The sequence below is a fragment of the Capricornis sumatraensis genome, chromosome 7, assembly GCF_032405125.1.
Source record: "Capricornis sumatraensis isolate serow.1 chromosome 7, serow.2, whole genome shotgun sequence".
NCBI classification, from domain to species: domain Eukaryota; kingdom Metazoa; phylum Chordata; class Mammalia; order Artiodactyla; family Bovidae; genus Capricornis; species Capricornis sumatraensis.
Window position 1 is genome coordinate 118,809,388 of NC_091075.1, and position 24,407 is coordinate 118,833,794.

Here is a 24,407-nt window from a genome sequence, read left to right on the forward strand (position 1 = left end):
CACCATCGAGTCACAAGCCTGGACATTTCTGATTTGAATCACCTTTCAAATATAACTCGAAACTGAAGACAATAAAGCCGAGCAGAAGTCGGAAGGGCAACTTGGCTGAGCAGCAGCCGAGCACTGCGGCAACCTCCTGCCACAGCCAAGGGCCCCGCCGGCACGGGCGCCTCCTCCCAGCTCAGCCTGCAGGCACGGGCGCCTCCTCCCAGCTCAGCCTGCAGGCCCGGCCTCCCGCTCACCCGCCGTCTCCCTGAGGACAGGGCCGGCACTACCCCCGGCCCAGCCCGGGGGCCTGGCAGCGGTGCTGACCACATTACCTGCCTGACTCTTCAGCGAGGACACCGCCTCGAGGGCCTTGCAGGAGCTCGTGCGGGCTGCTTTGTCAGTGATCGCCTCTCTCTGTTACAAAAAAACAAGAGAGAGAGAGGGAAGGAGGGAAGAACAGCGAAAAAGCAAAGAATGAAAGAAAGTCTCCAATGGGAACCGACACGGGGCTGGAAAGCTGCACCGCTCCTGTGGACACACGCTCTGCACAGGTGTCGTGTGACTGCCCACCAGCCCCTCTCCATTCACAGGGGCCGATCTCCTGCCCCGCCACCCCACGCACGTGGGGGGCCTCCTCGGTGCACTGCCCACCCTGCCCTTGGACTGGAGCGGACTGGCTCAGAGGCAGCCACCCTCCCGCTAAGGGCAAGCCAGGGATAACTCCACCCTCTCACTGATGGTTCCCGGTTCTGAGACCAGCTCCAGATAAAGCTCACACACAGAGACCATCAAAAAGCCCATTTCACAACGCAACAGCAAAAAAGAATTTTAAAAAGCATCATGGACATGCGTCTAGTGTTCAGATTCGGACACCGTGGCCTGGACAGCACTGTGGCGCCACTGCCCCAGACCACCCGCCGCCCCTCGGGAGGCTGCCGATTCCAGGGCACACCGCCTGGGGCCCAGCGGCAGGCGCAGCACACAGCTCGCGCCCTGGCCGCCTGTGCTCGGGGCACACTGGGGTTACTGCAGACGGCGCGGCTCAGAGAGCTTCACAGGCCGAGCCAGCGCCACCCCTTCTAAGACCGTGCACTATTTCCTGAGCTGCTAGTTAGTGAATTTCTATCTAGCTACTCAATATGAATTCTGATATTTCAAGTGTCTGGGGTCACACTTTCAGGTAAATGATTTATACAAATATTCCAAAGCAACCAGTGCCTGCGTGGTTGCCAGTGAAGGCCCACTTCCAAGGCAGCAGCTAGAGGACCCTCAGCCCAGGCCGCAGTCACTGGACACCGGCGGCTCAGCGCGGGGGTCACCTGGGTCATTAGCTGGCTCACTGCGGGAGCCGACAAGGGCCTTGGAACAGTGCTCTCCGAGCCAAAAGAACAGGGCGGGGCCTGCCTGCTCCCCTGAACTGCAAAGACACCTTTAAAGAAGTAAGACAGATGATGCGGCGGCTACAGTTCTGTGCTTGAGCGACACATGAGACTTATTTTCCATTCCTCGAAATAAAGCAATAGAAAGAGCAACTTCTCGACCCACATCAGTGAGAGACAGTTTGGGAAACTCCTTGGCAGCCCGCTGGTTACTCCACTGCAGGGGCCTGGGTTCAATCCGTGGTCAGGGAGCTAAGATCTCACATCCCACCACGAAAAGACCCCACAAGGGGCACAGCACAGCGAAAAAAAGGCAGTTTATAGCTACACTCAGAATGATACACCAGAGCACAACCACCCTGGAAGAGCTACCGTTAGATAAACACACGCTCAGCCTCATCTCGCTTCATGACAACACTCCCCGGGTCCCGTCACAGAGCGCCTGGCAGAGCCCGTGTGCTCCTCACACACGGGCACCAATGCCGACACGCAGGCCCGGCTCCCCGAGTACCGGAGCCTCGGTCAGCTCCGCGTTCCTCCAGGCCCCAGGTCAGCCCTGCTCGAGCAGGTCCTGGGGCTGCCTCTACGTCGGTGCCTTGTCGCTGCCTCAAACCGGTCTGCGCGGCCTGCTCAGTCTTCCTAATTACATAAACAATTATATGAATTACTAAGCAATGGGATGAGTTCATAAAGCCCATTTTTAATGGATATTTCAACTTCCTGAAGAATAACATAGGGAGCGGACTTTGACGTTCACCCGCCACCTCGCTATTTACACACGGACTGATATACAGTCTTCACTGAAGAGTCACTTTAAACACGCGATTCTGCTGACTCAAAAACACCCAGTGTTACTCAGTGTTCAGACCTGCTAAATCCCCTGGCAGACAAACACTTGCTCTGCTCAGCAGCCTCCGGAAAGGAGCTCCCCAAGGACCCCCCTCGGCCCGGCCCGGTGCGACTACCTTCCGCAGGCCGAGCCTGTCGGTCCTAAGCCTCTTCCTGGGGGCCTCCTCCGCCTCAGCGTCTCCGCTCAGGCCCTGGGTCCTCTTCGCGTGGCTCCTTCTCTTCCCACTGAAGTTACCTTGGGATGCAGATGGAAACGGACGTGAAACCCTCCCACAAGCCGCCCTCTGGGGCGCCGAGCAGCCGCCTGGCGCGCGCACGTGCAGGTCCGGCTGTGACAGGCCCCCCAAAACCCTGCTCGTTTCCGGGCGAGCAGAAACCCCGATCTCGCCCAGGGGGCAAACACCCTGCTATCTGTTACATAGCGTCAATGTACCCAGGGTTTTCACAAAATCTTTCGCTTACGTTCAAAGACTTGTGGAATTTAAGTCGAACTTTAAAAATATAGACAACTTGCTACTTTCAACACAGTTCCTTAAAGAAGCATCTTAAGGACACTCCACGTCCATCTGCAAATAAAGCACTTTCTACAAGTCTGTGGACTGTGCACATCAGGTGTCCCCAGGGAGACCACCCAACCCGAAACTCGAGGGGTCCAAACAGCACTGACCGGAAGGCACGGCTTAAGCGGAGAGCGCAGGTCTGGGGGCTCATCTGGGCACGCCAAGGCCCACTCAATGCAAACCCGGGGCCTGCACATGCAACACCGCATCACGGAGGTTCAGGGCTTCCCCCTGGACTGTTCGCCTCCCTCCAGCATCCCGTGGGAGGGTGCTGTCACCCTCAAGCCCTGCCGGGGCCGCGGGGTGCAGCGGCCAGAGGCTCAGGCCCCTGCGTCCGGAGGCCCTGCTCAACGTGCAGGCCCGACAGTGCTCACGGAGAACCATGCTGGAGCGCTGGCCTCTCCAGCGCTGGACCCAGACCGGCCTTCGCTGAGCTCTGGGCCAACACAGCACCAGCTGGCCTCAAGGAACACCAGGAGAGGCCCGCAGAGCTGTGGCTGGTGGGGCCTGCTGAGCTGCTGCCCGACTAACCAGCAAGGGCCAAGGTTGGCCCGAGCTGCCAGGACCCCCTCAGGACCTGCGCGCCAGGCAGAGAGCCCCCGGGGAGGTGGAGTCCCTGTCCTTCCCCGTCAAGGGCGGCTCTCCCCTTGCCAGGTTGTCTCTCACAGAAACAAGCAGGAGGGGCACCTGTGAATCCCAGCACCGACAAGACAGACAGCGGGCACCGCGGCCTGGCCTGGCGTCCTGGGCGTCAGCCCCGTGGCCCCTGCGGGAGGGCTCGAGGCCGGCAGAGCAAACATACCGGACATCCCAGGGGCAGGGACCGCGCCTGCCAATTACTTAGACGGTCCTCGGTGACAGAGCAGACAGTCAGGTCACCCTCCTCAGGGGAGAGGAGACTCTGGCTCCAATAACTCCCACCTGCTCTTAAACCAGCAGCCACTGAAAAGGGACACTTTCCTAGAGTTACAGACTGATGAGCTGTCTGGTAAACTTCTGCCTTTTAAAAAAAATACTCAAATCCTAAACACCCTGCTATTCTGAATTGTAGCATCTGCAATCAACCCTGCACACACGAGTGACGTTTACTTCTGGTGTCATCGGACGGGGCTGTGGGGTCGAGAGCCCACCAACCAGGGTGGGGTCACTGGGGCACACAGGCAGGTGGCGCCCTCCTCCTGAGCTGGCCTCTGGCCCCCGCGCGCACGCCCTACATCTGGCCTCTCCAAAGTGCCTCAGAGGTGAGCCTCAAGAGACGCAGGCCTCTTCTGCATTTTCAACTGATGCCCAAACACGTCCACTATGTCCACATCATGGGCGTCCGTCCCCACCGTGGCATCCAGCATGCAGACGCCACAGCTGAGGTGGTCACACGTGTCCCCAAGCTCAGTGTGAAGCCTCCTTCCTCTTACCAGTGCCCAGGGTGAAGGGGCACTGTGTTTATTCACAGTGACAGCCAGAGGCTGCCCACACCCACTGCCAGGCCACGGCCAGCCTCCTCACCCGGGGAGCTCCCAAGCCCACAGCCCTGCCCCAAGGAGTGTGACCCCGGCCCGTCAGGCGCCCCTCTGGCCCCGGAGGCCACACAGGCTGCCTGCCTCCCCCACACGCCCACCGCGCGGCTCTGGCGACAATCATGACCGCAAGGCGCTGCACAGGCCCGGGAGAGGACGCAGGCACAGAGGCGCCGTTACCAGAGTCTTCCTCGGACTGGGGCGGAGCCGCGAGTGCGAACTTGGTGTGATAGCGCGCCTTCTGCTTCTCGTTGAGCATGCCCCACTGCGAGGCGAGCAGCTCCTCGATCTCCTCGGCAGAGGCGTCCGGGTGCTCGGCGACCACCTGCGGGCACAGGAGGGGCTTAGGAAGGTCGCCACGGGCACACTCATCGCCGCGTCCGGGAACCGCGTCCCAGAAGAGCGCCAAAGGAAAGCAGTGTCTGCCTGGTGCCGCAACTCACTGAAATCAGGGCTGGTGGAAGTGAGTCAACTGTACCTGTGTAAACACAGGAAATGGTAAATGGCGAAAGGGAAGAGTGCACCTGCCCCACATCAGCCAACGGCCGGCGCCTTACGATGTCCCAGCACCCTGCAGAAGCCGGCAGCAGGAAACACCCCTGGGTGTGCAGGTGAGGCCCGGCCGGCGTGTTCACTGTGGCACCAGCCTCGCCCTCCCGGGGCGCGCCTGGAGGGTGCCGAGCAGGCCGAGGGGCCGCGCCCCCCGGGAGCAGGGGCGCAGAGCACTCCGGCCCTGCAGCGCCCCGGGGAGCCCCTTCCCAAGGCCTCCAGGAGCCCCCACCCATGCTGTGCGCCCCGGCGGTGAGGAGGCTCTGCCGCCCCGTGACGAGGGGTGGGGCAGGTGGGCAGGGCCACGGCCCCTCCATCCCGTGGGCACCACTCTGCCCCTCCGAGATTCCGTGCGTGTCTGTGTGCCCCGTGCTGAGGACCACCGACAACACATGAGAGGCCGACGCACTGCGGCCAGAGCAGCCCCAGCCTACCCGGCACGGAAGCTCAGGGGCCAAGCAGTGACTCCACTGCTGGCACCCCTGGCAGGCCAACAGTCAGGCCTTGCTGCAGGTCAGTGAAGCAACGGCCGCTCACTCTGCCCACGGGCTCACAAGGACACCACCCAGCACAGCTGCCACAGGGGTGACAGGCATTGGTCAAGCCGGCCCCGGCCTGCTCCCCCTGCCGCCCCGCACCCCCACTGCTGTGGGGCCTGGCTATGGGAGGAGGGGCCACCGCGCCAGCCTCACCAAACACGGCTGGTCATGAAAACGTGCTGGCAATGGGCCTGAAGTGTGGTGCGCGCTCCACGGTGACCATCGCCCTGCTGGAATAAACCACCTCAGACACAAGAATGCCCCAAACCAACAGTCACGACCTCCCCAGCGAGCCAGCCGCGTGGGGCAGGGGCGGGCCAGCCCAGGAGTGCAGCGGACGGAGTCTGGGCGCAAGGTGAGGAGGGAGCCACTGGGCAGAGCCCGGCCCGGGCCAGATGCCCACAGGGAGGAGGCAGGCAGGGGAGGCAGGCAGGGAAGGCAGGCCTCTCTCGGAGCTGGGAAGGCAGCGGTCGTCCCGGAGGAAGACCTCCACAGCCGAGTCAGGACCAAGCGCAGTGGGAGCGGGCTCCAGAAGACGCTTCAGGAAGGGCTCCGCCGTACGCCGATGGACTCGGGGAACCGAAGGGCTGCCGGCAAGCTCGATGGGAGACGGCAGCACCGGCCCGCCCTCGCCTACCCGTGGAGCAGCGGCAGGGCACACAGCCCGCCGCCCCTACCCCCCAAGCCTCCTCCCAGGCCCCCTCTCAGCCTGCTCTGACCTCCCTCTAGACCATCTAGAGAAAGGAGGGCGCCCCCCCGAGCATCTCAGGCCGGGGAGCCTCCCTGAGGGTCTCTGCCCCGCAGCCGGGCTCGGCCCTCTGCTGCCTGGGGCCCTGCAGGCTCAGCAGGGGCAGGGTAACCCCTGCCCCTCCTCAGCACCAGGACAGGCAGCAAGGGCAGAGTCTGCAGCTCATGTCCCCTCGCCCAGCCCCTCCATCATGGTCATGGAGACCTTCCCCTCCTTGGAAAAAGGAGACACGGAAAGCCAGGTACCCACGAGCTCACAGCACAACCTGAGACCCCAGAAGCCCCTTGGAGAGGCTCTCCCGTCCTCAGCCTCCACACATGTGCGCCCTGGAGAACCTCCTGCTGTCTGAGACTCACAAGAATGCTCCAGGGGCCCCAAGACTTCGAGTCCAGGGCGAGGAGAGCCTCCACCCTGGCCCGGGGACCACCTGCTGGGAGGCTGGCCTCCTGCTGTAATGGCACCCCCCCCCCCGCCCCCCGCCGCCACACACACACATCTACTGGGGAGGCCACCTGGCGAGGGACGGAGGCCCCGCGGGCACCAGGATGTGGCACCTTGGGGAGGGTTCTCAGCCCCAGTCCAGCCCTCAGGTGACACAGCCCCACCAAGCTGACATCTTAAAGTGACCTCACGAGAGATGCTGAGGCGGAACCGCCCGGCCAAGCTGCCCCCAAAGTCCCAACCCGCAGCCTCTGAGATCATCAGCACAGGTGGCCGTTTTAGGCCACTGTGCTTCGAGGTGACCTCTTACAAAGCAACAGGTGCCCAATACAAATATTCATCCAAAGAACCGAGACAGAGACACTGGCACCCCCTAAAGGAGCTGTAAAAATCAGGGCAGATAAAGCAGGAAAAGACCCTTTAAAAATCAGAAACTGTGTTGGGAACACCTGCTAATAAAACTCCTCCTGGGGCCTCGGCCGGTGGTCTGGTGGCCCAGAACCTGCCATCCAGTGCAGGGGGCAGGGGCTCAGGCCCCGGTCTGGGTGCTGAGGCCCCGCAGGCCACAGCGCAACTGAGCCCAAGCTGCACGACTGCTGAGCTGCGCCACAGCCAGACGCCCGCGCGCACAGCTAAGGCCCCCACAGCCGAAACAAGCAGGTCAAAGCGCCACGGGCACTGGCGCCGTAAGCTACCTCTCCTCGTGGGAGGCTTGCAAGCCACGTGCGGGCACCGCTCGGCTGCTCGGGGCCACCCCCCGCCCTGGTCCCTGCAGAGGCCTCTGCCCCCTGGACCTGCGTCCTGCACGCTCGTCTCTTGCCTCAGGAGGAGCGGGACTCGGGGAGTCCTCAGCCCAGGAGCTGGACTCCAGGAGGAGCCGGGGCTGCAGGGCAACCCAAGCCTGCAGCACACAGACCAGCGAGCAAAGCGCATGACGGAGGGCTCAGGCCACTGCAGGCAGCACGGAGCTCTCCTTCACATAAGGTGGAAACCGCTCTTTCAGAAAAGCAGCCAGTGGCGACCAGATGCCCCTGACGGGCACAGTCTTCTGTCTGGTGGCCCCAGAAAAGGAGACTCCATCCACTCCATCCCTCCAGGGCCGGCCACTGGCTCGTTAACAACCAGACAAAACCACCCTGGGGTGCACAGCCACTGTCCACTGGAAAAGCCAGGTCGTTCCACAGGCTGAGGTCAGCGGTTTCCTGTGTTCAGGACCAGCGTCACTCCCTAAAGAAGCAGCACAGCACACCTGCGGGAGCAGGCGAACGCCGCCCGGGCAGCACCGGGCCCTCAGAGCCGGCCCAGCCCGCACCCAGCAGGAGGGCGGGCCTGCGGGCCCCACCTGGCAGAGGCAGGGCCAGGCGGGCGTCTGGCTCTGCCGCAGGCCTGACTGTGGCCGCGCACCTGCAGTCTGGGGTGAGCGTGCGCTGGGGTGCCCACAGCAAAGCTCTGGAGGGACGCTCAGACCAGAGAGGCTGTGCAGTGGGCTGCAGGGCTCTGGGCTTGGGGCGCAGCTCATCGGCACCTGCTGGAGCGGTCGGCCTACTTGCTCTCGGCACATACCTTAGTGCTAGAAGGGTTGACTAAGAGCAACCTGGGTCCCCACAGCAAAAAGGGCGTCCTCTGGAAAGCAGCCTGAGGTCTCCCTCATAAACTCAGACAAGGGCACGTTCTAGGGAGGCGCAGCCTGGGGCGCGGCGCAAGTGCGGCTGGCAGGCAGGCTGGCACAGCGGCACCGCCTGGCACCTGAGCAGGCACAGGCCTGGATACGCCCAGCGTATCTCTGAGGACAGACGCGGGAGGCAGGGAGGCACAAGCGGGCGGCGGGCGAGCGTGCTGCACTTCCACACGTCGGTGATGAGATCTGAGGGTCCCCATCCTGGGCGTGCAGCAAGGCCGCCTTCACGGTTGAGCAACGCTGCGGGAGCAGCATCTTACAGCTCTCAACATCGTGCTAGGGCGAAATTTCTCCAGGGCAAATCCCTAGGGGTGCAACTGTAAGACAAAAGCAACGTGCGTCTTCAGTTTCACTAAGTGTTGCCAAATTTCTCTTGGAGCTAGACGTAAGGAATGGCCCTGCACAGCCTCACATGTGGATTCGCACCGCAGCCTCGGGCCCTTGGCCACGGAGGTGCTGGCCGTGTGGCGGCTGTGATGTGGCCCCTGCTGCCCTAGGCTCAGCAGCCAGTCTGAGCTCACTGGCACCTGGGGTCTCTTCTGTGACCTGCTCTTCTCAAAGCCCCTCCCGTCCTCCTCCAGGACTGTCCTGAGCTCTGCACACACAGCTCTCGTTTCACTTTAGCAACGTTCCTTTCCAGTTTGTGAACCGTTTGGCTGAAGAAGCCTTCCCTCCCCTAGACTGACAGAACTCTCCCCGTGGAGCCGCTGAATTCTGAAGTCAGCAGTGTGGGCCAGCAGCTGTCCTGAGCGGCAGACCCCCCGTTTGCAGTAGGAGCGCTTCCTCTGTGCAGGGCCAGTCCTCAGGCCGAGCTTCCCTTCCAACGTGGCTATGCTAGCACCTGCTTAAAAAGGCAGACATTCCTGCTGGGAGCCTCCCGGGAGGACGCTGGGCTTGAGAGTCAGCAGAGGGGGATGGCAGCTATAGCTTCAGAACAGCGAGCCTTCCCATCACACTCTACTCAGGTCGCTGAAACATCAGTCACTTTTCTCCAAAGTCGCACCGATTTTGTCACCTTCCCTTCTTGCGGCCTCAAGACACGACCCCGTGACGCTCCAGCTCCCCCGTGCTGGGCTGCTCCGTGTCACTGCCTCCCCTGGGCCGGGGGCTCTGCCGCAGGCCTCCTCTTGCTGCTCGGCCATGCTTTCACCGCATTTGACGCCAGCGGTGGCACCCAGGGAACCCTGCCTCGTTCACGATCCGAGAGGGTGCTTCTGAAATATCCTCAAAATCACCCCTCAGCAGACGGAAGGAAGTTCCCACCTACTCCTGCCTGCTAACTTTGTGTCAGAAAGCAGTCACACCTAAGGACCTCCCCAAGGGTCCAGGGGTGAGGAGTCAACGCTCTCCCCGCCAACCGCTCAGGCTCAACCCCTGGTCACGGAGCCAAGAGCACAGAAGCCGCGCGGCAGGGCCAGAAAAGCAGAGCCGCTGCCGCTGCCATCAGACGCGCACTCTCCACCTGCTGAGACGCGTGCTTAGTCGGCAGCGGCGGATCCCAACAGGCTTCCTAACACCACGTCTGCCTCGCAATCCTGAGAAGAGTCCTACCAACCCACTCATTTCAAGTAACAGTGTAACAGTGAAGAACCAGTGATGCCGGCCTGAGCTCTTGAAGCAGGATCGAGACTTGACGATGTTCAAATAAGCTCAGTTCACTCTACAAAAATGATTACGAAAACCAGCCAAATGTTTAGCCACTGACACCGGGCCGCCCTTCACACACCGCGGCAGCAGGTGCCGACACGCTCAGGCCCATGGCAACATCAGGTTCTGTAAATCCAATCTCGCACCACCTCCTAGAGGCTTCTGAGCCGCCTCCTGGGGAAGGCGCTGACCTGGGCTGGAGGTCAGGGTAAGGCCAAGCTTCTAACAAAGAGCAGCCCACCTCCCACTGTCCCTGGACCTTCCCACCATAGTCAGGAGGAATATTCTAGAGCACAAAGGCAAGATCTCTGCCCCCAAGGCTTGCACTGGCTTCCCCCTGACGACACTTGCCCCCGAGACCCGCGTGTACAGAAGGCGCGCTACGGCCCGGCCGACAGTGCCGGGGGCCGGGGCCAGACCCCCCGCACAAAGCACAGCCCCTCAGAGCCATCCCTACACCGACCTCGTCCCTGTGCTTCTGACAGAAGACCAGGAACCGGGACGCCGCGTCGCCCCTCCGACTCCTTGGGGTGGAGGCCGTGGCCTTCTTCCTGCCGGGGGGGGATCCCGCACCCCTCCTGGGGTCGGCCTCAGCCACCTTCTGCGGTGTGGCCCGCCCCGGCCCCGCGTCGCCAGGGAGGTTCTCGGTGGAGCTGGACAGCTTGGCCCTCCGTCTCCTCTTGACAGGTGCGCCCTCCTCCCCCGAGGACTTCGGGCTGTCTTCTCCGCCTCCTGAGGGCTCTGCTGCTTCTCCCAGAGACTCCGCAGCCACACCCGCCTCCTTGGCCACATGGGGGTTGAGGCGGAGCTGGTCCCCCACGTAGAGGAACGTGAACTTGGCCCTCCGCTCCTCCACCGCCATGCGCGCGGCGGCCTCGGCCTGAACGAGGCCCATTTCCCACTGGGCCCTCAACTTCCCTGAAATGGGCTTCAACAGCTGCAAAGAAAACACAAGACATGTGTAAGTTTCATCAAATAAAGATTAAAAATTAACCCACTTTAAAGAAGGGCACTTTCTGAATTTAAGGTAAATTTAGAAATAAAAAATATAAAAACCAATTAACTTGAAGGTTTTAGAGTTCAGACCAGTATAACTCTACTGTTTCTTGAAATTGGAAATCAATTGCAATTACAATGAATACTTACATATAATATCATATATATGTGTGTCTCTGTGCGTGTGCATACATAAAAGAAAACAAAACTTAGGAAACTATCTCTGGGAGTCATCAAAGGAGTAAACAGGATAAACCACGTGTCTACACAAAGCTGCCGTGCCGTGGGACGCAGCGCGCTGGGCAGAGCCAGCAGCGGCAGATGTAAGCAGCCACGGCAGCGTTTCAAGCAACCACAGTTCAAAACAAGGTAAATAATTACGAATAAAAATAAAAGTTTCGTCTAAAATTGTACTTAAGGAACGTCTGTCACCTTAATTTTCTCAGCTTTCGTGGGTGCCTGCTTGGCACTTTCCTGGCATAATTTTTCAAACTGTCCTTCTCCTTCAAAAGCTACAAGGCTCTTCTCAAATATCCAAGCTCTTTCTGGGGCATCACCAAAGAACTGTACGTGATACTGGCGTGCACTCTTTTTCTGACCTAGTTTTTAAAATAAAATGTTAGAACTTGAAAGTTAGAATTTGGGATGAAATTAGGCAAATCTATTAATAATTACTGATATCAAGTTAGGAGTGGCTTTGAAGTCATTTTACTTGGTGCTGTTGGAATCCATTAACCTCAAAATAAATCCTTTTTTTCCCCCACCACACTCTATAGCAAAAGGGGAAATACACTCGTGAGACTTAGATAGGGTTCAAAGCCGGCGAGGAAAGACCAATGACCCGGCTCACTTCTCATCTCCTCCCTCCTCATGCCACCGAAGAAGACACTCCATCAGTCAGAGCAGAGAGGACAGTGGCGAGGGGGCTGCGGGCGCAAACCCCAGCCCCCCACATGCACCACGCTGCGGAGAGGGCAGCTCAAGGCCACCAAGTGCCCCCAGATGCTGAAGGAGCCAGCGCCCCGGCCCCTGCGCCCTCGCACAGGACACTGGACACGCGGCAGCAAAGCGCACTTCCCAGGGAACCAGCACGCCACAGGAACAGCTTCCCACGTTGCCTTTGCCCCAAAAGGTGGAGATTCATGCCCTCAGCCAGGCGACCACCAGCCAGCACCTCTAAGAAAGCCAGCAGTGCCCCCTACGGGCCGCAGCCAGCGGAGCGCCGTCCTCTGCAAGAAGGCCCAGCGCAGGCACCCAGGCCCAGCGGAGGCACCGGGGCCCAGAGGAGCCTCGAACAGAGCCCAGAGCTCACAGTCAACAGTCTGCAGGGCCACAGGCGCCACACCAGGAGGTGACGCCTGACACAGAAGAACTCTAGTTTGCTGTCAGAAGAGAAGAAGGAGAGAGAAGCGCCATCTGAAATTTGACAATACCACCATGAAATCAGGTAACTGGCCTTCCGAACAGAAACTCATCAGAGAGTTTACCAAACCCAGGAACACGCGTCAGAACTAACCCTGCCAGCACCTCACCCGACACCCAGGTCCAGGCACAGCTTTGGGACAGTCGAGCCGCTGGGGGAGAAGAGACAGGTCCATGTTCACGAAATGACAGACAGAAGCTCTGGATGCTGGAAGGCAACGCCTTCTCCCATGTCAGAGAATTACGTCCAACATAAAATCCCACACCCAGTCACACCGAAGCTCGAGTGTGACAGCAGCGGCACCCTCCGAACCCAGGAACTCAAAGCGACCCCCACCGCTTCCTCAGGATGCCAAAAACCACGCTGCAGCGAGACAGGATAGCGGACCGAGGAAGGGCACGGCGTGGAGTCACAGACAGAGCGGCGGCCGAGGAGAGCAGAGCACCCGGCCAGTGACAGTCGACGGGGGAGCGGGGCCCAGGGGCGCGAGGAAGGGGAGAGGGGACCAGCCGCGCGGGCTCCTCCCCGAAGGGGACCAGGCAGCAGGAAGGCAGGCGGGCAGAGAGGCGGCGGGGCTCCAACGCGGCCGTCCATTTCTACCCCCAATCAGAGAAACTAACCACGCGACAGCATGAGCTTTAAAGACAGAAGAGCAAACATTTGAAAAAATTTAGCTAAATGGCAGCGAACTATACAATTCCACGAGAAATGCAATATTTATCTCCAGAAAAAAGACAAAAGGTTGTACAAGAAATAAAATGCAATTGAGAACACAGCTGGATTTCTCACTGAATGATATTTACACGGTCAAAATTAAATGGACACTTATGTTTGATGTAATAAAAATAGTGAGTTAATTCTATGGAAAGAATGGAAGGGAAAGAAACAGGAAATGATTGAGGAGATCAATCTTCATTTACCATAACAGAAAGTCAACAGAAAATATCTGATGATAAAAGAAGCTAAAGCCAAAAGAAAATGTTTAAAGAGTTAAAAATAATAAGTTCTGGGAGGGCAGGGGACTGTTTCCCACTATTAATCTCTCAGGACAATTTGACTTGTTTATAAGTGTGTATACTTCTTTTGATTTTAAAATAGCTAAGATTCAAAACTATGTCGGGAGATTTGTGACTTCTTTCCAAAGACCTCGTGATCGTGAAAGTGGATATAGATAGATGCCGTAGCGTTTGCAGAACTGAGGAAAATGTGTTACAGTGCACATGATGGAACAATGTGAGCGCACACAGTTTTTAAATAAATAGCTAAAGACGGTAAAAGTGCTCCTTACATGTCCGCTGGAAAAAAGAAATCAGAGAACATGACAGGCTGATCCCAAGCTTATAAAATTAATTTAACATTTTTAAAGTTCTTTTCTGCTCAGAAATGTCATAACAAACATAACCCAACTTTCTCTTATTTTTAAGGCTTTTTTCTAAGCCATCTGAATTTTATTTTGGTCCAAATTGAGAGGTGAATTCCTTACTTTCTTTGATAACCATAATTAACCAACTGTCCCACCACCCATTAGCAGCCCTTCCTCCCTGTGACCTTGGATTTTCATCCTTACAGTTGGAAGGAAAACATCGGTCACTGAGGCCCCACCTGCCCTCCCTCCTGAGAGAAGCTGGCCACCACTAGCTCGGGCACTTTAACGTTGTACCGAGTTCGCGTCCTCCCCATCACGGCCCATCAGACGCAAGGTGGACCCTGAACCTGGGCGAGGCCGAGCAGACCAGAGTCCGCCCCATGGGAAACAAAGAACAAGGATGGCCAGGCCCACATTTCCTGGTTCGGTCCCTGGGGGGGTCACCGGAGACCCCAAACAGGCAAAGTAGAAACTGACAAAAACTCAAACAGGAAAGGGCACGTCCACCACCACAGTGGGAAACCCTAACTCACCTCTCTTCCTAGTTGACAGAACAAGCAGAAAGAACAATCACAGTATCAACTCAGAAGGTGAGAAAGTCAGATTACCTGTAGTATTTTCAGAAAATGCTGGAATTTAGAAATACAGCAATGAGGGCTCCTTTCTACATAATAACACAGAAAAGGCGAGAATAAGACCCTCCACACAGAGGAGAGCCGGACCCAACGGACCAGCAGGGCCCAGCAGAGGAGAGTCTCACCCAATGGACCAGGAGGGCCCAACAGAGGAGAGCCGGACCCGACGCCCCAGTGTCTGCAGGGAGGCCAGCAGGACCCGGGTACCCCAGGGAGACGGTAACGTTCCCAGGTGCAAGAGAATCCAGTCTTCTTCAGTGTAATACCCAGAACGCCAGTCACCTCCTGATTCCAACCTAGAGGGCCAGGCCTCAGAGCCGCTGGCTCGGCCACGTGTGCCCTGGCAGACGGTCTCCAAGACAAGCTCTGCTGCTACAAACGGCAGAAGCGCGCTTAGGTCTGCAAAGGAGGCCTGAACTCTCTACGCGGCTGTGCTCTCTTCTGCACACAGACTCTACTTCAGTCTCTACAGCTCACGTGTGGGCTTCCCTGGCGGCTAGGTGGTAAAGAGTCTCCCTGCCGACGTGAGAGAGACAGGCTCGATCCCTGCTCTGGGAAGACCCCACACGCTGCGCAGCAACTAGGCCACACGCTGTGAGTACGCAGCCCGTGCTCAGGGGCGCGGGGGCCACGACGGAGTCAGGCGCCGCCGCCGCCGAGCCGCGCGCCCCCAGCCTGTGGGCCTCCGCAGCGAGGAGCCCGCACACCACAACCAGAGTGGCCCCTCGCCACCCCTGGGGAGACCCAGCGCCGCCAAAAATACATGTGTGAAATTATCTTTTAAGGAAAGCTTAAATGCACTGCTACCGATTCAGATCCAAGAACTCCTGTAATCCCAAGTATGATAAGTAAAAAGAAGACAGAAAGAGAAAACTGCGGGTGGGAATCAGGAGCAGGCTGAGGAGTTCCATCCTACAGGAATCAAAAGGCCTTGCTTCCCAAGCCCCTGCTCGGCCAGCTCCACACCCGAAGCCACCCTCCTCGACGCGTCCTCCCAGCAAGGACTCCTGAGCCTCAGGCCCACCATCCCAGGTGCTGCAGAGGGAGCGGGGGCAGCGTGCCAGCACACCCGCCTCACCCTCCATCCTCTGCCTTCCAGGCCTTGGACACAACCAGAGCCCAGACCTGGGCAGCCACACACCACTTGCTACTCAAAGGACCCCGGCTTCCTCTGAGGAATAGCTGGTTGAAGGACTGGGGCGAAGGAAGTGTAAAGGGAGCCCGCAGTGTGGCTAGTGCTTAGCACACATGAGGTAGCGCTCCAAGACAGACAGAGCCAGAACAGGGGCTCTCGGCTGAAAGGGACTCCCTGGGCTCCCAGAGGCCACACCTGGAACAGCGGGCGTATTAAAGAGAGTGAAGGCAGTAACGTTCAATATATAAGTAACCTTTCAGGAGGGAGCTCACCTTCACAGAAAAGCGCCAGCGCCTTCCCATGAAAAGGATAAAAATGGAGAGCTAGCATTCAGCAGACCGTCAGTGGGTCCTCAGGGAGGGCCAGACCTCAGAGGGAGGCGCCCAGGGAGCCAGGCCCCAAATGCAGCGCAGGCCAGCCACTGAGACAGCGGCCAGCACGCCCCGGACACTCTGGTCCACACCTCCTGGGCAGGGGCCACGGCACGGGCCAGCCCCACGGTCTCCCAGGTTCCCCTGACCCCTTCACTTTCCAAAGGTCATCTGACTCCCCCTGCAACCCATCCTGGCTCTCAGCCTTCCGAGCTGCTTTCCAAACGACACTGTCAGTGCTCTGCAGCTGGCCTGTGCTGACCAAGGCTGCCTCCCCTGCAAGCCAAGACAGTTCCTGGAGAAGCACACTGCTGGACTGAAGCCCTCCTTTCAAGAAGGCCTCAGTGAAGGGCCAAGTCCGCGCCCTACCTGCATGGCGCTCGCCTGCCTCTGTGGGCCTGAGTCTGCTCACAAGGCCAGGGCTGGGGGTCTGCTCTCGCCCGCAGGGGCTGGGAGGGCACCCTGACTCAACCTCAGGGTGAAGAAAAGAGCAGGTGCACAGCCACACTGGAGGTTCCCAGGAGATCTAAGCAAGGCCCCAAGAGACGAAGGGCCAGATACTGGCGGGCCGCTTTCTCACATGCAGGCGGGGTTCTGGCCTCGTTCCAGGAGGACTGCCGCTGACGAGCCAGGGTGGAGTGTCAGGACGGGTACAGCACCCGCTCAGATGAGCTGGCAAAGGGGAGTGTATTCATATACAAAAGAGAGAGAGCAGGTGAAACAAAGCGTTTAAGGTTGGCAAGTCTAGCTTAGAGTGGGTGGCATCCACAGCGCTGTTCCACTCTGAACAGTGGGCTGGAAACGCTTCAAATCGGAAAAGGTACTAACAAACAAAATATTCCACGTGGAAAACGAGCCAAGACAGACTCCATCTGTGGCCACTCGGCTCTGGGAACGCTCCGGGGACGCCTGGCAACATAGAACGCTGACGGGTGGCACAAAACTATTAAAACGGAATCACCAAACACAAGGGCTGCTCAGGGGAAGCAACTGCTCAAACAGCAACGTTCTCAGGAGAAACCCCAGAGGTGACCGGGCGCGGGGGGTGCAGACACAATACAAACTCTGGTTTTAAAAGTAAAAAAAAAAAAGGCTGATGGTAACACCTGAGAGCTCACCAGTCTCTGTGCTAAGATCTTTCCCCAAAAGTAGCGTCATCATCACCTCTGTCTTTCATACCTAGGGAGACACCCTGATAACCTCGGAGCTTAAAGACACGGAGGAGCAGCTCACTGCCAGCTGAGCCGGGCCCCAGCAGCCGACTGACTCTCCAGAGTCTGCGCCTCAACCAGGAGGACGCGGCTGCCGTTTCTTAAGCGAGCGTGCAGAAGCGCTGAGCCGGAGCACGCACACCAGTGGTGGCGCGCCAGTCTCACTCAGAGAAGCTGCTGTCAGCTCAGTTCAGTTCAGTCATGTCTGACGCTTTGCGACCCCACGGACTGCAGCACACCAGGCCTCCCTGTCCATCACCAACTCCTGGAGCTTGCTCAAACTCATGTCCACTGAGTCGGTGATGCCATCCAACCATCTCATCCTCTGTCGTCCCCTTCTCCTCCTGCCCTCAATCTTTCCCAGCATCGGGGTCTTTTCCAATCAGTCAGCTCTTCACATCAGGGGCCAAAGTATTGGAGCTTCAGTTTCAGCTTCAGTCCTTCCAGTGAATATTCAGGGCTGATCTCCTTTAGGATGGACTGGTTGGATTTCCCTGCAGGCCAAGGGACTCTAAAGAGTCTTCTCCAACACCACAGTTCAAAAGCATCAATTCTTCAGCACTCAGCCTTCTTCACAGTCCAACTCTCACATCCATACATGACCACTGGAAAAACCATAGCCTTGACTAGACGGACCTTTGTCAGCAAAGTAATGTCTCTGCTTTTGAATATGCTGTCTAGGTTTGTCATAGCTTGTCTTCCAAGGAGCAAGCATCTTTTTTAAATTTCATGGCTGCAGTCACCATCTGCAGTGATTCTGGAGCCCAAGAAAATAAAGTCTCTCACTGCTTCCATTGTTTCCCCATCTGTCTGCCATGAAGTGATGGAGCTGCTGCAGGCTATAGAAATTATCCAACCCTAACCCGGGGGACCGAGCAATGAAGGGAACTAAGCCCTGCAGCTGGAACAGAGAGACATGGAAAGACGCCTTTAGTTAGGACGGTCTGAGACACTGGGAGGCTGAAATGAGGCAGAAATCCCAGTGCTGGAAAGGACCCCGAGAGACTGCATGTGATGTGCTCTGCAGACAACCGGTATGGAGTCACAGGGTCCCGGAGGGCTCTGCCTGGGCCACCTGGAGCTGGGAGGGAGGGCTGCCACCGAGGCAGAAGGCCCACCCCGACCACAGCAGGGCAGCCTGGCTTCTGCCTCAACTGGCACTCCTGTCGCACTCTGACCAAGTCCAGGGGCCTCTGGGGTGCGCCCTGGGGCCCCGGAAGCCCCGACAGAGACTCCCTGATGCTGGCAAGTTGAGGAAGCTGCACACCCTGTACCGGGGCAGAAGCAGAACCAGCCCACAGGCTCCTCCCCGGCCCCGGCGTCCTGCACACGTGCGCCGGGGTCTCGGGACACAAGAGAGGGCCTCTCATCCCCATCTGAGCCTCCCAAGTCTGCCTGCCAGGGGGCACTGCTGAACCCCACTCCCAGCAGCGACGCCGCGGCAAGGCTCAGGCCTCCAGCCAGAGGCCAAGGGGGGCCACTGGGGCAGGCCCCACCCCGCCTGCCCACGCCCCTGGAGGGCACAGACACCTAGGAGCCAACGTGGTCAGCTCCAGCCCTGCATCACCACATCTCACCTTCCTCACACCAAACTCAGAGTCTACTCTAGAAGAACTGTTTATGAGACACTCAAACCACCCAATTTTGTTTTTTCTCCCTCCAAAACCACATGAGAACTTATGTTTCATGAATTGTTCAATTATTTAAGCATCTGCTCTAATCTGTATCATAACACATTACATCACATTATGTGCTCTAACTTCTCTGATTTATAATTCAAGTTTCATGAGAACAAAGATGATTAGAATATTTCTAGTCTTTCTCCCTTTTTCCCACCTAATAAAATAAACTGGGACGTCTTTAAACTAAAATGCAATATGAAATACTAATCTCTGAACATCATGCTGACATAAGTAATTACTATATATCTAAATAATAATAAATTATCATAAAACCTGAAAAGCAAATGAGAAGGCAAAGACCATTCTCCTATAATACTAATTCAATCAGATAAAGTACATATCCAAGTTGGATATAAAAATAAAAACAATGCGTCATGTCTGAATCACTAACTTCAAAGTTGCAAAATGAACCACAAAAAAAATGTAACAATCCAACCCACCTCCACCAACAAGCCGACTGAAATGCTGTATGAACGGCCAATACGCACATGAAAAGGTGTTCACCATCACTAATCACTAGGGAGATGATAGCAGATCGAACGCAGAGCGGGGCCGCCAGGGTCTAGGGTGGGGCCCTGAGGACTTGCCGCCTCGCAGGGACAGAGCTTCAGGTCTACGGAGCAAGCAGGGCTCTGGGCACAGGTGGCGGGGACCACTATCTGGCAATGTGAACGTATTTCATGCCACTCATTTGAGTACTCGGTTAGGACGGTAAATCTTATGTTTCTGCATTAAAGCACAATAAAAAAGGGGGAAATAAAGAGCCGCAGTAGGGCTGCTGAAGCAAGAGGAAGAGAGAAGCTGGGCGATGGGAACAGTGAAGCGCAGAAGACGAAGACGGAACGGCAGCCCCCACTGCGCCCTCCGGTACCTTTCAGCCTGGTGTGGCTGTGCAGGAGTGGGTCGGCAGAGACCATGCAGGGCCACCACGGGTAGCCGGACACCTTGGACCACACCAGGTCCCCGACCCCGAACCTCAATGGCTGGCCTTCGTCTCTGCTGCTGTTCAGACAGGACTCTCTCTTAGCTGGAATCTGAAAATGAACAAGAGATACGTCAAGTACCTAGCCCTAAACCCAGCTTCCTATCCACAGAAGACCAAGGGTGAGTCAGAGCAGATTGCATACACACACGTGCACACACACACCTAAGAAGTGTGCTTTCCCTCACGGCTCCCTCATCGGTTTTAGCCAACAGCCCTGAGAGCACTTCATCGAAACTGCTCATCTCCTGCCCCCAGCTAAAGGTCAGCAAGGACCTGGCACACAGAGGTGCCCGACATGACAAAGGTCTCTGCAGAAATCCACTTCCTTGGCCTGGTGGGAGGCCTTTAGTGGAGCTTTATTCGCAGGCTGGACAAGAATTCTCATGGAATTCATCCTCTGGCCCTCGGCCCCTCTGAGCCCTTGTCTGACAGTCAGTCCTCGGGAGGGAGGACCCCAGGGGGGCCGGGACGCGGGGGCTCGGCAGCAGGCCCAGCCCCACCCCCACCACCCAAGGCCTGGGTTCCCAGAGCCTCAGCCTCCGCACCTCAGAACCCAGGCCAGGAGGAGGCTGAATGAAGGCCTGGCAAGAGCGGCGCCCTCGCCAGGGGGCTGAGCACAGTCGAATCGCCGACTGGCTTTAAGCCTCAGCCCCACACGCGTGCACGGAGGCGAGTGCAGTCGCCACGCCCATCGGGGGTGAGGGCTGGCACAGAGCGGGCGCGTCACACACTCCTACAAAGACGCCGGCTCTCAGGCTGACTGTCACCTCAGCCTCGCGCCCACGCCCTCAGGACAGGCAGTATCGTCCCCACTCGGAGGGCGCAGCCAGACTCAGAGCGGCAAAAGCAGGTGACCTGTCCAGGTTTTAACAAAATCAACCGCAGCCTCTTCCCTACAAAGGAGCACGGATCCACCAGGGGGCTTCAAGCAGGGCCACAGCAGCCCAGACCACCATCACTGTGATTACGTCAGAGCCGCCCTGCGCCCCCAACCCCAGCACTCAACAGACAGAAGCCCTGAAGGTCTCCGTTATTTCAGCTCCTCCAGGGAAATGTCCATCCTTTCCTGCTCTATCTGTGGGGCCGTAAACAAAATTCCTCACTATAATTTTACAGTGATTCCTCCAGCCTTGGTGAGAAAAAACCCAAACTGGCCTCAAGCCCCTGCCCCTACTCCTGAAAGCGGGCCTGGAGCTTCACCTGGCCAGCGCACAGAGGCCTGCCAGACCCCATTTATGCAGACCACCAGCTCAGGAACAGGGGCGCCACAAAGCCCTCTGCAGCTCCTCTGCCAGGGTTGAGGTTCCCGCCTGTCACTGAAGACTTGTGGCATAAACACCGTGTTTTCATCCCACATTCCCACCCCAGCCTTCGAACCCTGAACGTGCATTCACGCGCACTCCAGCACCAAGAGCATGCAGGCAGGAGGCACGTCCCCGTGGTCACTGGGGCAAGCCACACGCAGGGCCCCTGCAGCGGACAGTGGGCCCCGGGCGGACAGTGACCGAGGGGAGGCCGGCGGGAGCGCTCCTCAGACAGCACAGACCGAGGAAGCCCCACGGGGTCCCCCACTGACCGCCATCAGGCGGAGAGGAGCTCTGTGAAACAGGACTGCCTGAAGGCCGAGGGCTCTGGAATGGCCAGGCCCAGATTCAGAACCTAATGCAGTCTTCACACTTCATCTCCAGGCCCCAGCTCAACAGGATGTGAGTGTCCCCGCAGCGAGCCCTCAGAGCAAGTGGAGAGCCGGCCACGGGGGCCACGCCCACCTCCTATCGCTTCTCACACGTCACGTGTCCTCCGAGGCCCCCTGCCACCCGCCCAGAGCCCCTCATTCACAAATACCTTTTTGTCCACAGGACTGGAGACCCTGGACAGCAGGGCAGCCTCCCCGCGGCCGTGCTCCAGCAAAGAGCCACGCTGTGCGCTTCTCTTGCGGCTCCTCCGGGCCTTGTGCTCCGGTCTCTGTCCGTCTGCTTCCGAACGGGACACGGCGGCCGCACCGTCACCACATATGGAGGACTCAAAGAGAGGTTTCCCATTCATGTAGGTTTTGGTGATTTTCAGCTTAATTTCTGGAGAGCCATTTTTGACAGGGGTAGTGTGAGGTGGGGTCCCAAGTCCCTTCACTTCCTGGGATTCAAAACGCAGTTTGGCATCGTGAGCACCAGGCTCTCCATTGAAGACGCGGGAGGTGAGGTCTTTCAGCCTCTCGGCCGGGATGAACGGCAGCGCGTCATGGCCGTTGAACTTCTGCACAACCCCGTCCTGCAGGCCGGCCGAGAGCTGGGCTTTGCTCAGGAACACGGAGCACTCTCGGCTCACGTCGCAGCTCGGGGTCTTCCCGCTGGCGCTGCCCAGGACTTCCGGGGCCTGCTTCATCTTCATGCACTTTACCACCTTTGGAGCAGAAAGAGGGCTTTTCCTGACGCTGACTTCCATTCAGCCTCGGTGCCTCCGTCTCAGAACACTGCAGTGTTGGAAAAAGAGAAAAGAAACATCTTAATTTCAAACCTCAGATGAGTACGCCAATGGAACTCTTTATACACTTGGGGAGTTTCAGGGATTCTGAGGCAGGGTATGGTGTTTTCTGTGACTTCAGTCCCAACAGGCAGTTCTAACATCACAGAAATGACAGGAGTCCCAAAACAAGAGTGAAAGGACCAGGACGGGGTTTTCGTGGTGGAACACAGAAGTCGGGCGAGGAAAGGAAGTCACGCCACTGCCCCCGAGCCCTCGGGAAACGGGGGCTGCCCTCCACCTGCCGCCAGGGCAGCACCCAAGGCGGCCAGCGCAAAGCCAGGCCTGGGCAGAGGACAAGAGGAGGGGCCCGAGACATAGCTGGAAGCAGCGCCAGGCAGGGGCTCCAGGCCTGCCCACAGCCACTGGGCAGCAAAGCTTAAGCCCAGACGGACGGGGAAGGTGGCAGCGGGCCCCCTGCCACCGGCCTGGCCCACGCTAACCGTGGGGACGAGGAGGGGGCGCAGCCTCGAGGACACGCAGCTCTCCTTGGACAGGGCACACCAAGGACCCCGCACGGTACCCAGGGTCAGACGGGCTGCCTGAGCCCCACAGGCAGGGGGGGCTTCCCCGGGAGCCGCAGCCCCTCACTCGGGACACCCAGTGAAGGCAGCTCACGGGGAACAGGCTGGCGCCCACTCTGCTGGGAAGACCCCCCCAAGAGCACACCACAGCGGCAGCGAGGAGGCCCTCCAAGACGAGCCACCGGGGGGACCAGAGCACCAAGTCGGGGCGCCCCCGATGGAGGGCACCGCACCAGAGCTGGCCCTGCCACCACCGAGGGGCCCCGCACCAAGACGCCCCCTGGGGGACCACCCCCCCACCCGAGCACACGCCGGGACCGTCCGCTGTGACCCACGGGGGGCTTTTAAGGCAAGTCTGAGTGGGTTCCAGTCCCGCTCACATCAGGCTGACTGGACAGAGAGAAGCCGACGGCCTCGAGGCACAGCAGGGCGCGTGTGGCCGGTGAGCAGAGGACACGGACCCCGCCCAGCCCCAGGGCCCACACGGCCCGCACGCAGGCCCGCGAGCCCACTCTTACGGGCAAACCGCAGCTCTCTGGCAGCCCGGCGGCCGGGACTCTGCGCTCTCAACTTTTGGGAGCCCGGGTTCCGTCCCTGCTCGGGAACTGGGATCCCACAAGTCACGCAGTGAGGGCCATCCCCCACTAAAAAACTAAAGAAAAGATCAAAACCCCAAAAGAAATGCCGCCTCACACAGCACCTATGAGGATGGCTACCCACTATCAGAACAGAGAGCAGGGCCTCGGGGGGCGCGAGGAGCCTGGAGCCCTGTGCACGGGGGCGGGGGCGGGAAGGAAATAGCGGGGCTTCCTCAGAGCACCCACAGGACCCACGAGCCCACCCGACACACACCCCCAGGGACGGAAGGCAGGCACGCGGGGTGTCGGCGCCCCGCGTCCATCCACAGAGCGGGGCGTGCCGCAGCCTCAGACGGCAAGGGGAGGCGGACACCTGCCACACACCGACCCCAAGGACGTTACGCGGACAGCAGTACGCCAGTCACAGAAGACGAGCAAAGGCTGTGCGGCCGCTTCCTCACGCGTAATCAGAGCCACAGACATTTGCAGGAAGGAGGGCAGGCCGGGGGCCGAGCTGCAGGCTCACAGGGCGGCACCGTTCTGGAGGCGATGGCTACCACACTGCCTGCACACAGCACCCGAGTGGCACGCTTCAACACGGCTGAGAGGGGGGACCGCCCTGGGGTCCACGGGCTAAGACTCCGTATTCCCAACGCAGGGGACCTGGGTGTGATCCCTGGTCACGGAGCCAGATTCCACACGCTGCAGCCCAGAGCTCTTGTGCCACAGCTGAAAGATCACACGTGCCTCAGCTGAGGCCCCAGCACAGCCAGATAATTGTTTCAAACGGTCAAGACGGTAAATGTTACGAGAGTTTCAACACAACTGAAAGAAAACGAGTCCTCTTGAGAAGAACGTATCGGAAAAAAGGGGTGTCTCCAGGCGCATCACTCACAACATCCAGGATAAAGCCAGGACGCGTGCCTGTCTCCTGCAAAAGCACTGAAGTTGCAACCAGCTGTTAGGGACCACCAACAGGAGGGTGCGGGAACCCACCAGAGAGAGACACCTGACGCCAAAGAGGCGGCAGCAGCCTGGAGACAGCAGGAGGAGCGCGCTCAGGCCAGCGTCAGCACCACGCTCGCGCGG

At 58.7% G+C, this 24,407-nt stretch overlaps 1 protein-coding gene across 1 annotated transcript in view; it reads right to left on the reverse strand.

Moving 5' to 3' along the window:
• NSD2 (nuclear receptor binding SET domain protein 2) overlaps nucleotides 1-24,407 on the reverse strand; it is a 75,502-nt gene that overhangs the window by 20,072 nt on the left and 31,023 nt on the right. Inside the window, exons 2-8 of the mRNA XM_068975009.1 lie at nucleotides 21,542-22,166; nucleotides 19,583-19,745; nucleotides 11,321-11,487; nucleotides 10,356-10,829; nucleotides 4,471-4,615; nucleotides 2,333-2,451; nucleotides 321-402 (exon numbers count right to left, since the gene is read on the reverse strand). Coding sequence (XP_068831110.1) covers nucleotides 321-402; nucleotides 2,333-2,451; nucleotides 4,471-4,615; nucleotides 10,356-10,829; nucleotides 11,321-11,487; nucleotides 19,583-19,745; nucleotides 21,542-22,138 — 1,747 coding nt within the window. The 5' untranslated portion in view covers nucleotides 22,139-22,166. The remainder of the gene's footprint in view (nucleotides 1-320; nucleotides 403-2,332; nucleotides 2,452-4,470; nucleotides 4,616-10,355; nucleotides 10,830-11,320; nucleotides 11,488-19,582; nucleotides 19,746-21,541; nucleotides 22,167-24,407) is intronic.